The sequence below is a fragment of the Narcine bancroftii genome, chromosome 9 (genome assembly GCF_036971445.1).
Source record: "Narcine bancroftii isolate sNarBan1 chromosome 9, sNarBan1.hap1, whole genome shotgun sequence".
Classification (NCBI taxonomy): Eukaryota; Metazoa; Chordata; class Chondrichthyes; order Torpediniformes; family Narcinidae; genus Narcine; species Narcine bancroftii.
The window spans coordinates 114,067,716-114,082,973 of NC_091477.1; the positions used below are offsets into that span (position 1 = coordinate 114,067,716).

Genomic DNA, 15,258 nt, shown 5'->3' on the forward strand with positions numbered 1-15,258 from the left:
TTTCTCATGACTTGCTTTAGAAGTGGGACATTGCACTGATATGTTTTCCTCCATTGTATAGCCTCTCCCAGTTACTGTAGAAATGAGGATGGCCCACCAACTAATGACTCATCCCTTAAGTCTCCTCCCCTTTTGCACTGGCCCTAAAGGTCATGTTATCTCCCCCTTTCTGGCAGTCCTTTAACTAGATCCAGGCCAGTCAGTCCTGTGTGCATTAAAACCTATTGTTTCCTGCAGCCTTAGGACCCTGATTATTGATAGAGCCTATCAGACGTGTAAAAAATTAGAGATAGATTACTCCTTTGAGTGACAGGAAGTGACAATGATACATCTTGAAGGTGTTTGCTGCCTCAGATTCTCTCGAAATATCTTTGGCTTCGCTTCGCGGACGAAGATTTATGGAGGGGTAAAAGTCCACGTCAGCTGCAGGCTCGTTTGTGGCTGACAAGTCCGATGCGGGACAGGTAGACACGGTTGCAGCGGCTGCAGGGGAAAATTGGTTGGTTGGGGTTGGGTGTTGGGTTTTTCCTCCTTTGCCTTTTGTCAGTGAGGTGGGCTCTGCGGTCTTCTTCAAAGGAGGTTGCTGCCCACCGAACTGTGAGGTGCCAAGATGCACGGTTTGAGGCGAGATCAGCCCACTGGCGGTGGTCAATGGGGCAGGCACCAAGAGATTTCTTTAGGCAGTCCTTGTACCTCTTCTTTGGTGCACCTCTGTCACGGTGGCCAGTGGAGAGCTCGCCATAGAACACGATCTTGGGAAGGCGATGGTCCTCCATTCTGGAGACGTGACCCATCCAGCGCAGCTGGATCTTCAGCAGCGTGGACTCGATGCTGTCGACCTCTGCCATCTCGAGTACTTCAACGTTAGGGATGAAAGCGCTCCAATGGATGTTGAGGATGGAGCGGAGACAATGCTGGTGGAAGCGTTCTAGTATAATGACATGGAAAAGGGCAAGAAATAGCTAACTACATGGCTGAGTATATAGTTATCAGCTAAGTGAGGAATTCACAAGTCATTGGAGAGCATTAGAGTTGGTGCAACTAGTATAGTCATTAGCGCAACGCTATTACAGGCACCAGCAACTCAGGTTAGAATTCGGCGCCGTCCATAAGGAGCTTTTACATTTTCCCCAGTGTCTGCGTGGGTTTCCTCCGGGTGCCCCAGTTTCCTTCCACCCTCCAAAAACATTCCAGTTTGTAGGTTAATTGGTGCCTCAGGGGCCAGAAAGGCCTGTTACTGTGCTATATTTCAAAATTTCAAAAATTTGGAAGCTGCAGGGATGTACATGGATTAAATGAGTGGACTAAATGAGCAGGTGGGAGGAAAATGAAGTGTAAAGTTGCTCAACTTAGATTTATTTGGGAAGGCAAATCAGAATTCAGAGTTCAGGAGAATGAGGAGAGCCAATTTGGCTTCTTATAGAACTCAGTAGGCCAGATGAAGAAAGATCAAAAAGAAATCTTGCAAGTGAGTTAAAAAGCACCAACATGCAATCAGATTGGACAAGCTGTGACTTGATGGACATCGTTTGACCTGATCTCATCTCTAAAAGTTTTCTTTGGCTTTGTAATCATAAATGGACACGTTTTTTCCCCAATGAAGTATTTTATCATTTATCTTCATGACCTGGGAACCACCAGCAAGCCCAATATTTATTATTCACCCCTTGTTGCAAGCACCAAATGGCACGGAACCACTTCCTTGAGTAATGCGGCTCTTCTACTGAAAATTGTCTCACAGTGCTGTTAGGTAGCCAGTTCCAGGATTCATATCCAGCGACAGTGACCAGGTTGAATTGAGCACGATGTGAAGAGAGCTTGAAGGTGCTGTTGGAGGTAAAGGTGAGTTTGCAGATGCAGGAGATCATCAAGAAGGTGAACGGGATGTGATCCATCACTGGTAGAGGGGTTGAATTTAAGAGCAGGTAGTTGCTACTGCCTACAACTCCAGCAACGATAAGAAGTCCCAATCTGGCAGCTTATTCCACTATGGTCAAGGGAAGCAAACAAATGGGAGCCCCTCCATTTGTAGATTCCTTCTCGAACCGTGTACCAGTTTGACCTGGAAGCACATCACCCTTCATCATGGTTGCTGTAAAGCCTGGAGCACTACACAACAGCATTGTGGGGCCAATTCCACCTGATAGACCACCACATTCTCAAATATGGACTATAAATAGTGGCCTCATCAGCAACATCCAAATACCCCCACCCCCCAAAAAAATGAATAATTGGTTCCTCTTGCTGTTTAAGCTTGTTCCCGACAGGAAGACTCAGTGGCTCATCATCTACCCAGAAGATCCTTCTCCGATTCCACTGGTCCCATGAGTTGAACTGAATCTGTTATTTCTTCTAGGAAGCTTTACATAGTCCTCAAAACATTTCTCTGACCCCCTTCACTGTGACAAGAGTTCATAATAAAGGGAAAAGTGGAAACAGGTAGTTGGAATAGAGTGAATCTGGATTTTCTTTCTTCTCCTCAGCATTTAAAAGGATACTCCTCCTTCTCTGTTCCACAGTCAATAAAACGTGCAGCAAGGTTCCACAGCTTCACCCTGGCACGTGGGGTGTGTGGGTGCACACTCACACAAGTAAAGGATACAACTCCAAGCTTCTACTTCCACAGAAGGGTCTCAGAGTCCTGACAAAACTTATCCAAGTTCCTCTTTATTATGTATATTCAGCTGTTTAAATTGTGGCATATTATTTCCTGTTCGACAATAATGAAAATTTATTTTTCAAATACAAGGCAAATAAAATACTTGTTCCAAACAGAGTTGGTACCATTATTCCTTGATGTTGAAGTGTGTCCAATAAAAGAAAATTTGAGTTCTAAATTATGGTGAACACAATAGATTTTAAAGGAAGGAGATAAAATTATTGTAACTCAGAATCGCAAGGCTCAAGATGACACTTATGCTCAAGGTGGCAAGTAATGATTATGCACCAGAACTCGAAGATTGCGACCATTTCGGACTAAAGCACCACTCTCTGATGTTGAAGTTCATTACCTTTGCCACATTGTCCCACTTCAGCATGCTGTGGGTCACCAGAGACACAACTGTATCAACAACATTTTTTTTTTTACCCCAGTCGATCCCCATCTCAATTCCTCAAAGGATTTTTTAAGGACTTGAATATGAGTGTTAGAACGTTCTTATGGAGAAGGAAAATGGAAAGGTAAAATTGCAAGAGTTTATTTGGAAAAATTGACTTGGAAGTTTGAATTCAATGGAAATGGACAATTCGGCTGATTCTTCAGGTCAGGGGAATTACTGAACCCTACCGTGACCAAAGGAAAGGTCCCTTTGATTGACCCATATCTGGGAAAAGGAAGCCAGAGAATTGCTGCATCAGATTGTGACCACTGTAATGGTTATTTTGACTGACCCCATACCTGGCTTTTGGAAGTATCTTGGAAGTCACATGTTTTGTTTCCCCTATACAAAGAAAAGGGGAATTGTGAAAACCGTTTGTCCGAAGGATATTTCTTAGCAAGAAACTCAACAAGGATTCGTGAGTCAATTCACTCAGTCTCTTCCACCTCCTTAGTGATTACTTCTGGACATCAATTTAAAAGTCTGAGTTTTAATACAGGATTTCTAAGACCGGAACTTTTAAAAGGACTTTCCAGAATTGTGGCTAAGTTATAATGGTTTGGGTATCACACACACATACACACACAGAGTTGGGGTTAATTTAAGTAGATGTATATAATTAGTAGTTATAATAAAATATATTGTTTTAAAAGAAAAAAAATGATAAATATCTTGGTGAATTTCTATGTCTGTTAGTCAGCGACGTAACAGTATAGATACTAATTACCACAATATTGTATCTAAAACACCAGAAATTTTGAAAAAGCAGTGACTATAAAAATACCAGCAGCATTGAAAACAACAGCGAATGTTTGTAGCGCGAGCAGACGAAACCACATGATTCAAAACATCATTGTAATTAGGACATAACAACAGCTCAGACCGGAGCGTATTAGAAGGTTTAAAAAAAGTAAATTAGCATAGAGTTTTAGTCTTGTAGGTATATTGCTACATGTAAACTGGGCTTACGAAAAATGTTTTTGTTGTTGTACAGGGATATCTTCATAAAAAATAATAAATTTCAGTTGAAACATTGCCCAATTTTTTTTATAGACAGTCATTTTGATGTCCCCACCCCCTTAGTGGCACCAGTGCCTGTCATTTATAATCTCTGACAGCTCGACAAGCATCTCCTGCCAAGTCACTTAAATAATGGCCAGCGTACAAGTAAAATAAACTTCATATTCCACAAGCAAAACAGCTCAAATTACAAATTATTCCTGTTTCATTTAGCCAGTATGTCTAAGCGCACAACTCACTGTTACTTTTTTAAAAAAAAAGTCTGCACTACCATATTATAAGATGTTAATTAATTAAAGTTACCCAGAATCAGTCACATAAAATAAGCACACAGTTCTTCACATAGCGAGAGGAAACAAGTGAACAGTTCAAAATAACATTTAACCATGTCTCAACCCATTCTATACAATGGGGGTGGCCAATGTTTTACATTCCGTACGTCAATTTTTTCACTCACGAGTTTAGATGCACCATTTAGTTCTTGTAAAAATCTTAATAGATATATTTAGCATTTTTACATGAATATAAAACAAGATAAACATTACTTGATGATACTTTTGAGTCTGTTTTGATTTCACCAAGCATTTAATGTTTGGAGTTAAATTACAGGTATGTCTTACGCCCACGGTATGTTTTGTGGAACTGGGTATTATATGACGTGGACATTGTGAAAACTCCATATTGTATACTAAGCAAAGCTATAGGAGATACTGTCGTGTACCTGTAAACTTTTTATTTGTAAGTAGGGATCAGTGTGGGGTCCAACATGGGGCTATGCGGAGAGCACGGGGCAATGGGATCAGTGTGGGGATGAACACGGGGCTGTGGGCAGAGAGTGGGGCAATGGGATCAGCGTGGAGACTGAACATAGGGCTGTGGGCAGAGAGCGGGGCAGTCGGATCAGTGTGAGGGACAACACGGGGCTGTGGGGAGAGAGCTGGCCATGAGGAAGCTTACATTATTATTATTATCACTAGGGTGCAATGCACCTCCTAATCATCCAATGTGCCACAGAGGTTGGCCATCCCTGCTATACATTTTATTTGTTGCTTGGTAAAAGAAATGGCTCCAAATGTAGTGTTAAAAATTAAGGTGGAAATTAGGATGAAGCAAAACCCTGCCCTCATCTTATTTTCTGCAAACTGAAATTCTACCCACAAAGATGTTGACAAACAAAGCACTTCTGAAGTTCTTTAATTAGTTCCAAGTACCTGAACAGTTTGCAGTGAAGGAAAGCTATATAACAAAAGCCGGTGTAGAACTCCATCTCTGTCCCACGTTGGAAGAGCAGAGATGCTGGAATTATACACAATGTCAAAAGCACAACAAATGTTTCTTTTAAATCTGTGTTTGCAAGCTTTAATGATTATTGAAGTTGTAAAAAGGCAGGAAGTATATAATCGGGATTAATTTTTAAGGCTGCATGGGTAAAACTGACAAAGATCTGCAAATGGGATTTACAGGTTCATTGGTGCATTTGAGCAGCATGGGCTTGGGGGCCAGAAGGGCCTGTCACCGTGCTTTAACGCTATTAAAACTAATCAGCAACTCCAAATATACAAATCAATCACTTGACCCAGTCACAGCTCAAATAATCAAGAGACATTAACATGAAATTAAATTTCTCTGTTCTAAACAATGTTTACATTCAAACATCTTCATTACCACATCTTCACATCACAGAACAATGAAGCAGAGATCATCTTGCACATGGAATAAATCTCTGTTAAACATCAATGCGATCTCCTGATTACAAGTGGCTCGGGGAGGACTAGTTTTCCTTAATTGGCCTGGGATTTTCTTCTGCGGCAATTGCATGTTTCAAGATGTCCTGTGAATGGTCAGATCCTTTACAAGTGCAAGAATGTTCTTTTCATTTCATCTGAAGGAACGGTGTCATTAATAATAATTAAAACAAAAGAAAAGAAAAAGGATCACCTCCTACCTTTGCGACCATAACCTCCTCTTTTGTTCGGACGCCTGCCGACATTTTCCCACATCTTGATGAGGGGCTCAAGCCCAAAGCACCAGTTATGTGTTTTTACCTGTGCTATATAAAGGACACTGCTTGACCTGCTGAGTTTCTCCAGTGTTGTGTTTTTACTGTGTCATTAATAACTCATTAAGAGTGCATCAACATGCTATCAAGTAGTGAGTGGTTTTGGATCTTTGTAAAACTGATGCTTTTTTGTTTCCACTCCTCAATTAAAGAATCTATTCTCACAAGGGTTGCAATCTGATATTGCATTCACAGAAGACAATCTCCTAATTGTCAGAAAGGGAATGGTTGTAATTATAATCATTGCGCTTACTTTCTCACAGTTGGAATTGATGAATCCAGGTATTCATTTTATAGTGTCGTCACTTTACCACACCGACAACTCAGCCGACGGCATGTTACTCTGTTACATGATATAGGTGCAGTAAAGATCTCCAACTTTTCTCCATCCTCCAGTCAAAGCCAACTGCCAGGTCAAAAGAGATACCCCAAACTCTCAAATAATATTTTGCATGTAGGTAGCATATTTGAGCTCAAAGTTTTCATAAATACTGTATGAGAAGTTCAAGATTTTTAAAATTTAATTTTTTTAAAATTTAGGCATACGGCATGACAACAGACCCTTCCGGCCTACAAGTGCGTGCTGCCCAATTACACCAAATGACCCTCAACCCCCAGTACGTTTTGAAGGGTGGGTGGAAAGCAGAGCCCCTGGGGAAAACCCACACAGACACGGGGAGAATGTACAAACTTATTACAGACAGTGCAGGATTCGAACCCTGGGCCCGTTTCGCAGTGCTAACCGCTACACTAACTGTGCTGTCCCATGATTTAAGAAAATTCCTCTTGCTTGCCACAGTCAAATGAAAAACAACCCATCCCCAACTCTAACCCCATCTCTCAGCTAATAATCAAATCATACCTTAAGAAACGTGCACTTGCAGCGGAACCTATGATGAAAGAGACTCACGTCCACCACGTTGGAGGTTCTCAACGACCGTTTATTTCAAATCCCGCGCGCGCCCCTTTAAGGGCAGCGTGAGCTCCGCCCCCGCGTGGGCGGTGACGTCGTAGCATCTGCCTGAGGCGCGCACTGGGCTAAAGCCACGAAGCAAGGAGGTCCTCCGACGGCTGCCCCGCCACGAGGCGGTACAAGCGGGGCTGGTTCGCCACGAGTATGTGTGCCGCCACCCATTAATTCTTTACATCTGATTGAAAAAAACCAGAACATGCCTACACCTCACTGCTTTCAGAGTGCCTGTTTAGGTACTGGGATTCATTATTGAAACAAAACTTCACACAAAGTTATGTTTGCCAGGAAAATAATTTTCAGTATTCACAAATGTTCCTATTGAAAAAAAAATCTGCATAAATCCAGCAAATACTTGTGTGCTACTTTTGAGGATATTTTTTGCAGTGACTAAATGCATCTTTAAAGAAAATAGATTGGAACCTGCTCCTGCTTGCAATGCACAAATATTTGTTTCCTGCCTTCATGCCTTGACACTGATGTCACCTTACTGACCTAAAACACTTACCCTTACCCTGATCTTGCACATCTGGCTGAACTCACATTTTCACCCCAGGAGTGCAAAAATAGAGGCCTAAATTAGTCCAGATTTGGACTGCAGAAAATGAATAGGAATACTTTTACAAACAACATTTGATATTTTCATAAAGAAACATCACTTCACCGTGGAGATGGTTAAATAAAAACAGAAGATGGAAATCTGCAGCCGATCGGCAGCGACTGTTGGGAGAGAAACAGTGAATGTTTCAGTCTGATGGAAGAGATTACAAATGGGAAAAGTTAGAAATTAAACAACTTTCAAGTTGAAGAGAAAGGAGAACTATGGGAGGAATGTCTGACAGATTAGAGACCCAAGAAACTGAGTTATAAACCTCAGCAGACAGTGGAGTAAAAGCATATGCTGAAAATACAATTTGGCCATGATGATCAAAAACTCCACATCAACCCTATCAATCTCCACAGAATTGTACATTTCAATGAGATTGAACAAAGAACATTACAGCACAGTTCAGGCCTTTCAGCCTCAATTTTCTGCCAAGCTACTATACTCTCTTTGGCTTGGCTTCGCGGACGAAGATTTATGGAGGGAGTAAAAAGTCCACGTCAGCTGCAGGCTCGTTTGTGGCTGACAAGTCCGATGCGGGACAGGCAGACACGATTGCAGCGGTTGCAAGGGAAAATTGGTTGGTTGGGGTTGGGTGTTGGGTTTTTCCTCCTTTGCCTTTTGTCAGTGAGGTGGGCTCTGCGGTCTTCTTCAAAGGAGGTTGCTGCCCGCCAAACTGTGAGGCGCCAAGATGCACGGTTTGAGGCGTTATCAGCCCACTGGCGGTGGTCAATGTGGCAGGCACCAAGAGATTTCTTTAGGCAGTCCTTGTACCTTTTCTTTGGTGCACCTCTGTCACGGTGGCCAGTGGAGAGCTCGCCATATAACACGATCTTGGGAAGGCGATGGTCCTCCATTCTGGACAGCAGCGTGGACTCGATGCTGTCGACCTCTGCCATCTCGAGTACTTCGACGTTGGGGGTGTAAGCGCTCCAATGGATGTTGAGGATGGAGCGGAGACAACGCTGGTGGAAGCGTTCTAGGAGCCGTAGGTGGTGCCGGTAGAGGACCCATGATTCGGAGCCGAACAGGAGTGTGGGTATGACAACGGCTCTGTATACGCTTATCTTTGTGAGGTTTTTCAGTTGGTTGTTTTTCCAGACTCTTTTGTGTAGTCTTCCAAATGCGCTATTTGCCTTGGCGAGTCTGTTGTCTATCTCATTGTCGATCCTTGCATCTGATGAAATGGTGCAGCCGAGATAGGTAAACTGGTTGACCGTTTTGAGTTTTGTGTGCCCGATGGAGATGTGGGGGGGCTGGTAGTCATGGTGGGGAGCTGGCTGATGGAGGACCTCAGTTTTCTTCAGGCTGACTTCCAGGCCTATACAATTTTTCCCTAACTCACACCCATAACCCTCTATTTTTCTTACATGTGCCTATCTATGACTTTTGAATGTCCCTATTGTACCAGCCTCCACCACCACCCCCAGCAATGCAATCCAGGCACCTATCACTCTGCGGTCTCCCCTAAACCATGGGAAGAAGTTGTTCCTCCAAATCAGAAAAGAGGTCTAGGTGCTACAAGACTCGTACTACCAGGTTCAGGAAAAGTTGCTACTCCTCCTACATTAGTCTCCTCAACAACAAACTCAATCAGAGAGTCTGACTTTGCACATTATTTCTTATTGAATATTTTCTGTGTTGCACCTATTTACATTTTTCTCTTTGTAGAACTGTATGCACTCTTCTTGCATACAGTGTTTTGCATTAACGACAAGAGAATTTTTGCCTGGCCTGCAGGAAAAAAAAGAATCTCAGGGTTGTCAATCTGATAAAAAATCTGAACTTTGAAAATTATAGCATCTGTGGTTATTGGACATCTTGTATCATTTACTTAATAACAGATTCCTTATATTTGATGTGGGATAAACTAGTCAGAAGCACCCTCCTTTCATTTTCCCTTATTTCTTAACAGTAGGCATGTAGGTGTGGCATACAGTACCTTTGCTACTTCCCATCTTGTGGGAACCCACTTAGAATCTGTGGAATTTGAAGATGTAGCGTGCACCTACTATCCCCATTTTAAAGTTCATTCGCTTCCCACAGATATCCTCCACGGCTCCTGGGACATTTGCCCTATTTTCCTTCATACAGCAGACATGTGAAACACAGAAATCTGCAGATAGCCACAAAAATGCTAGAGAAACTTAGCAGGTCTTGCAGCGTCCATAGGAGGTAAAATGTGTATTTGTATATATATTAAGACAGGAGAGAGAGAGATATAAATATATATTATGTACAAATATATCTAAATATACATGAGATATATTTTTTTTTAAACCAAAGCTCAAAACGTTTACACATCTTTACCTCCTATGGACAATGCAAGACCTGTCGAGTTCTTCCAGCATTTTGGTATTTTTACTACATGTGACACAGAGTTGTTCAATTTTATTGGTCATTTGCTCAATATAATTTAGTCCTCAAGGATCATTATCGGTATCAGCATTGATAAAGCTTGAATTCAGATCAAGTTAGCTCATTTCCAATTTCAATATAAATTTCTTTCACTGTCCTTTGGAGAACTCTTAACCGGATGACCAAATGACCCCTGACTGTTTTCAGAACACCAAGTTAGTCATTCAACACACTGATCTGGAACAACGACCATCCTTCCCCCCCACCCCTGCTGACCTCTGATGGCATTTGGCTTCAGATTCCAGCATCTGCAGGCTCCTGCGTGTCTACACTGATCTGGAAAACCATCATTATACACACCACAAATACTTTCTTCAAGCCAAAGCTCTTAATTGGAATGCCAAGTCCATAATGATTATTTTAGATGCACCTCTAATTTCACTCTTTAACAGTGATTTCTTTTGATTCCCTCGTTCCTCCTTCATCTGCAACTGATGTTTCACGTTGACTGTTTCACAGATGCTACTTAACCTGTTGATTACGCTCAGCATTTTTGGTTTGCCCTTTTCCTGATTCGCTTGAACATTGGCTGTGAAATGGGTAAATGTGCATGAGGTTTTACATCAAGCGATCATCCACATTATAAATTATTAGCATGAAGATCAATAACTACGTGCTAGAATTCTGAAAATACTAGAAATACTCCGCGAGCATCTGAGGAACAGAAACACGGAGCCCGTGTTTCATATCGAAAATGAACTCTGGTGAAAGGTCTTTAAATGAAGATATTAACTCTGCTTCTCGTTCCACATGTACTGATTGTTTCCAGATTTTATGCTCCAGAAAGAAGCTGTCCTCTTGAATGACTGAATTAAGGACAGAAACTGCACCATCTACACATTTTCTAAATGGCAAATTTGACAGCATTAGTCACCATTTGCTGGTTTTCATTCATCCAACAGGCACCCTCTGAGTTTGTCTTTACATTCCCCCCCCAAAAATCAGAGCTGTCCACATCCCTCACCACCATTTTGCAGCCAACACCAATCTGCACTTCATATACTTAAGCACCTCACCTTCTCCAGCCTGATAAGCGTTTACCCAAAACTTACCAGATAGACTCGTGTAAAGGCCAATATCGAGCAAAATTTGACCCCCCCCCCCCCCACTATTTTTGGCCCCATCCGCTTGTACATATTTGCACCCTGAAGCTTTATTACAACGCAGTGAAATTACAGTTCAAAACAATCATCGTTTCAAAGGACTCAAAAACAAAAGGAGCCGTTATAGAGACAGGATAAAGTGAATTATTTTATAACCTTGCAAGAACACACCCTTCTCACTGCAGTTACAGTAGTGTACCACTGTGGAGCACATGTACATGAGTGGACACCACTCGTACAGTAGGGCACCACTGTGGGGCGCGTGTACATGAGTGGACACCACTCGTACAGTAGGGCACCACTGTGGGGCGCGTGTACATGAGTGGACACCACTCGTACAGTAGGGCACCACTGTGGGGCGCGTGTACATGAGTGGACACCACTCGTACAGTAGGGCACCACTGTGGGGCGCGTGTACATGAGTGGACACCACTCGTACAGTAGGGCACCACTGTGGGGCGCGTGTACATGAGTGGACACCACTCGTACAGTAGGGCACCACTGTGGGGCGCGTGTACATGAGTGGACACCACTCGTACAGTAGGGCACCACTGTGGGGCGCGTGTACATGAGTGGACACCACTCGTACAGTAGGGCACCACTGTGGGGCGCGTGTACATGAGTGGACACCACTCGTACAGTAGGGCACCACTGTGGGGCGCGTGTACATGAGTGGACACCACTCGTACAGTAGGGCACCACTGTGGGGCGCGTGTACATGAGTGGACACCACTCGTACAGTAGGGCACCACTGTGGGGCGCGTGTACATGAGTGGACACCACTCGTACAGTAGGGCACCACTGTGGGGCGCGTGTACATGAGTGGACACCACTCGTACAGTAGGGCACCACTGTGGGGCGCGTGTACATGAGTGGACACCACTCGTACAGTAGGGCACCACTGTGGGGCGCGTGTACATGAGTGGACACCACTCGTACAGTAGGGCACCACTGTGGGGCGCGTGTACATGAGTGGACACCACTCGTACAGTAGGGCACCACTGTGGGGCGCGCGTCTATGAGTGTGAACAGTTTTCTGATATGGCATCAGTTAGTAAAGTCTCTTCTGTTATTTGAATCTTGCCTCCCAAGTGCATAAATAAGTGGGATTCAAAAGCAACTAGTATTTTTTTTTAAACAAAACAGGACTTTTCACTCCAACAATAAAAGACTCGTTCAGTAGAAAAGGGGATAAAAATGTGGGAAGAATGCTATAATTTGTTGGCCGGGCAAACAACCTGTCTATTTGAGCAGCCGAACAGTTTCACTTGAAAAATATTCTGAAACATTGCTTTTTTTTAAAAAAAAGTGACCTAAAGGAGGAATCTTCCAAGTTTAAGGATGGGACAACCAAGTCATTAGGACCCTGGTGCAAGGGGCTTCCCTTCATTCACGGGGGTCGTGGGAAACGCGAGCAGAGACCAGCAAGGGAGAGCGTTGGGAACGAAGTCTCTCGCCGGAGAATTACGTGCCCCTTCGCTCGCAGGACGGTCCCAGGCGGTTTGCGGGAATGTATCTGCCAGGGGCCTGAAGGAGACGCTTTATGGGGAGGGGGGGGGCAATTAACGGGGACGGGGGGGTGGGGTGGGGGGACGAGACGGGAATTCACCCGAAACTCTGCTTCCGACCGCATGAGATAAACCTGTTGCTTCGGGGGAGGTGTCAGACTCCGGGAAACCTCCGCTTCTACCACGGTCGAGCCGGACCATGTCGGCCCGAGTGGCCTCTCGAGTCACCCAGCAAACTTCAGTGAAACTTCGATGCCAAAGCTGGATTGAGCTCGCCCCCCCTTTCTCCCCCCTTTCTCTCCCCCCTTTCTCTCCCCCCCTTTCCCCCCTTCTCTCCCCCCTTCTCTCCCCCCTTCTCTCCCCCCTTCTCTCCCCCCTTCTCTCCCCCCTTCTCTCCCCCCTTCTCTCCCCCCTTCTCTCCCCCCTTCCCTCCCCCCCCTTACCCCCCTTCAGTTTTATCCGACAACAACTTGCCCACGTTAAAAGAGGGGGAGACCCCCCTCCGGTGCAACTCCGACCTGGACCTGGGGGTCCACTCCGTGCTGGGAACTCACCGTGAGAGAGACGCGGCTGCCCCCCGGCCGAGCAGCTGGCCACAAGCAGCGAGAGGAGCAGCGGGAGGCGAGGGGGACTGCGGCGCCCGAGGAGGTGCATGGCCAGCTCCGACGACTCCACCGACCGACTGAGCCTGAGGGACAGAGCGGTCCGGGGCGCGCCCTCGCGAGAGCGCGCACCACACGTACGTCTCCCCCACCCCCAGGCTGTGGGCTCTACAGGCTTAAACCTGCAGAATAGTTTTTAACCCCCCTCCTCCTCCAACTTGCTGCCTCCCTCGGAGTGTGGGACTTGGGAGGAGCTTCCTGACTAAGGGTCTTAAAGCTTGTTTCAGGCAAACTTTAATCCGGATCAACACGTTCAGGATTCTTAAACTGCAGAATAAAAATAGAAAATGCTGGCAAGAGTCAGCAGGTCAGAATTAACTTTCACTCTCCATCCAATTGGTCTAAAACTCTCACTGGCTTGAGCCAACAACTAAAATATTGAAGGATTCAATCCACTCCCTTCTCTTCTGTGTGACAGAGAAGACAGGTGTGCTTGAGAACGCCCAGGGACACACACAGAGTCAGACGTGCTGGAAGACCCACAAGTCGGTGAATGACATTCATCGGTCTTGTCCAGAACTTGTGGGTCTTCCAGCACACCCAGATGTCAGAAGTCCCCTTTTCCAGTTAATTGCCCTGGGATAGGAAGCCCTTTGTGCCATTTCCACTGGGCCCCCCCTTAACTAGGACACTAATTACTTTTCGACTGAACACACTCATTCCTGGGGATTGGAGTGTTCTACCTTCAACTGGGAACAGGTGACTTTCTGCTGTCCCTTTTCCACTGGTTTTATCAGTACACCTGTGTCAGCAAATGCCAGGGATACGAGTAGGGTTAGAGGTGGTTAATCCCCAGCAAGAAATGATGTCATTTGATGCCGGTGTTGGGACAATGTTCCTTTTCCATTGGACCCCGTCCCAGTAAATTCCCGGTTAATTCCTGGGACAGGGTGCTAGTGGAAAAGGGGCTAATGAGGGATGCCGCCAACTGGCACATTCTAGGCTGCAGGCGTACGTGCTGAGGTTCGCACTGAGGCAACCAACTCAACTCAAGGATGCTGTGGGGAAGGAGCACAGTCCTTCTGTTACCGGGCATCATTGAGGGGATGACACTCAGGGGAAACTCCTCAAACAACAAGGAGGGGGGGGGGCGGGGGAAGTAAATGGAACTAAACGTTAGAATGTGCAGTGATGGGAATGTATGGATACAAAACTAAGGATGGGAAGAGGCTTTGAATGTCTGTTTGTAAATAATTTATCATGAATAAAGACTATTTTTGGTTTAAAAAAAAGTGTACTTAACAGCACTAATCTCCAGATTCATGTTATCAGACTCCTGAATGGATCCCACACTGGGAAAAGATGATGCACTGTAACTATAACTATACCTTTCTCTATTCTCTGCTCAATGTATTTGTACTTTCACCATAGCCTGCATAATTTGATTGCTGTGAAACACCAAAATCTGTGATTAAAGTTGTTATGAGCCCAGGGGACCCCAAAACCCAGCAGCAATAGAAATTCACCAAGACAAATGGTTACTTAAACAAAAGTTACTTTTAATTATCTTTAAACATGAAAACAGAATCAAACTTCAACTTACTTAACCCCATCTAATTCTAAGCACGCGTGTATGTAATGTGTGTGTAAGTTCAGAAAAGTTCTTTAATTCTCAGTCCAATCTCACTTCTCACTCCTCCAAGTTCACTGGTTGCAGACAATTCTTATACTCTGCACAGAATTTAACATTTACGAATTTCACCAGGCTTTGATGGTTGAAAGGTAAATGGTTACCATTCAGGAAGGTTCTTGTCAGTTTTCAGAGAGAGATTTGTTGCCCACAACTGGTCCCTTTCAATCAGCCTCTTCAGTTTCT

The 15,258-nt window shown here is 44.4% G+C and overlaps 1 protein-coding gene across 2 annotated transcripts in view; it reads right to left on the reverse strand.

The window, feature by feature from the left end:
* plod2 (procollagen-lysine, 2-oxoglutarate 5-dioxygenase 2) overlaps positions 1-13,616 on the reverse strand; it is a 144,889-nt gene extending 131,273 nt beyond the window's left edge. For both annotated transcript variants that reach the window (XM_069897388.1, XM_069897387.1), the window contains exon 1: positions 13,335-13,616. In XM_069897388.1, the coding sequence (XP_069753489.1) occupies positions 13,335-13,434 (100 nt within the window). In that variant the 5' untranslated portion in view covers positions 13,435-13,616. The remainder of the gene's footprint in view (positions 1-13,334) is intronic.
* Between the last annotated feature and the right edge of the window lie 1,642 nt (positions 13,617-15,258).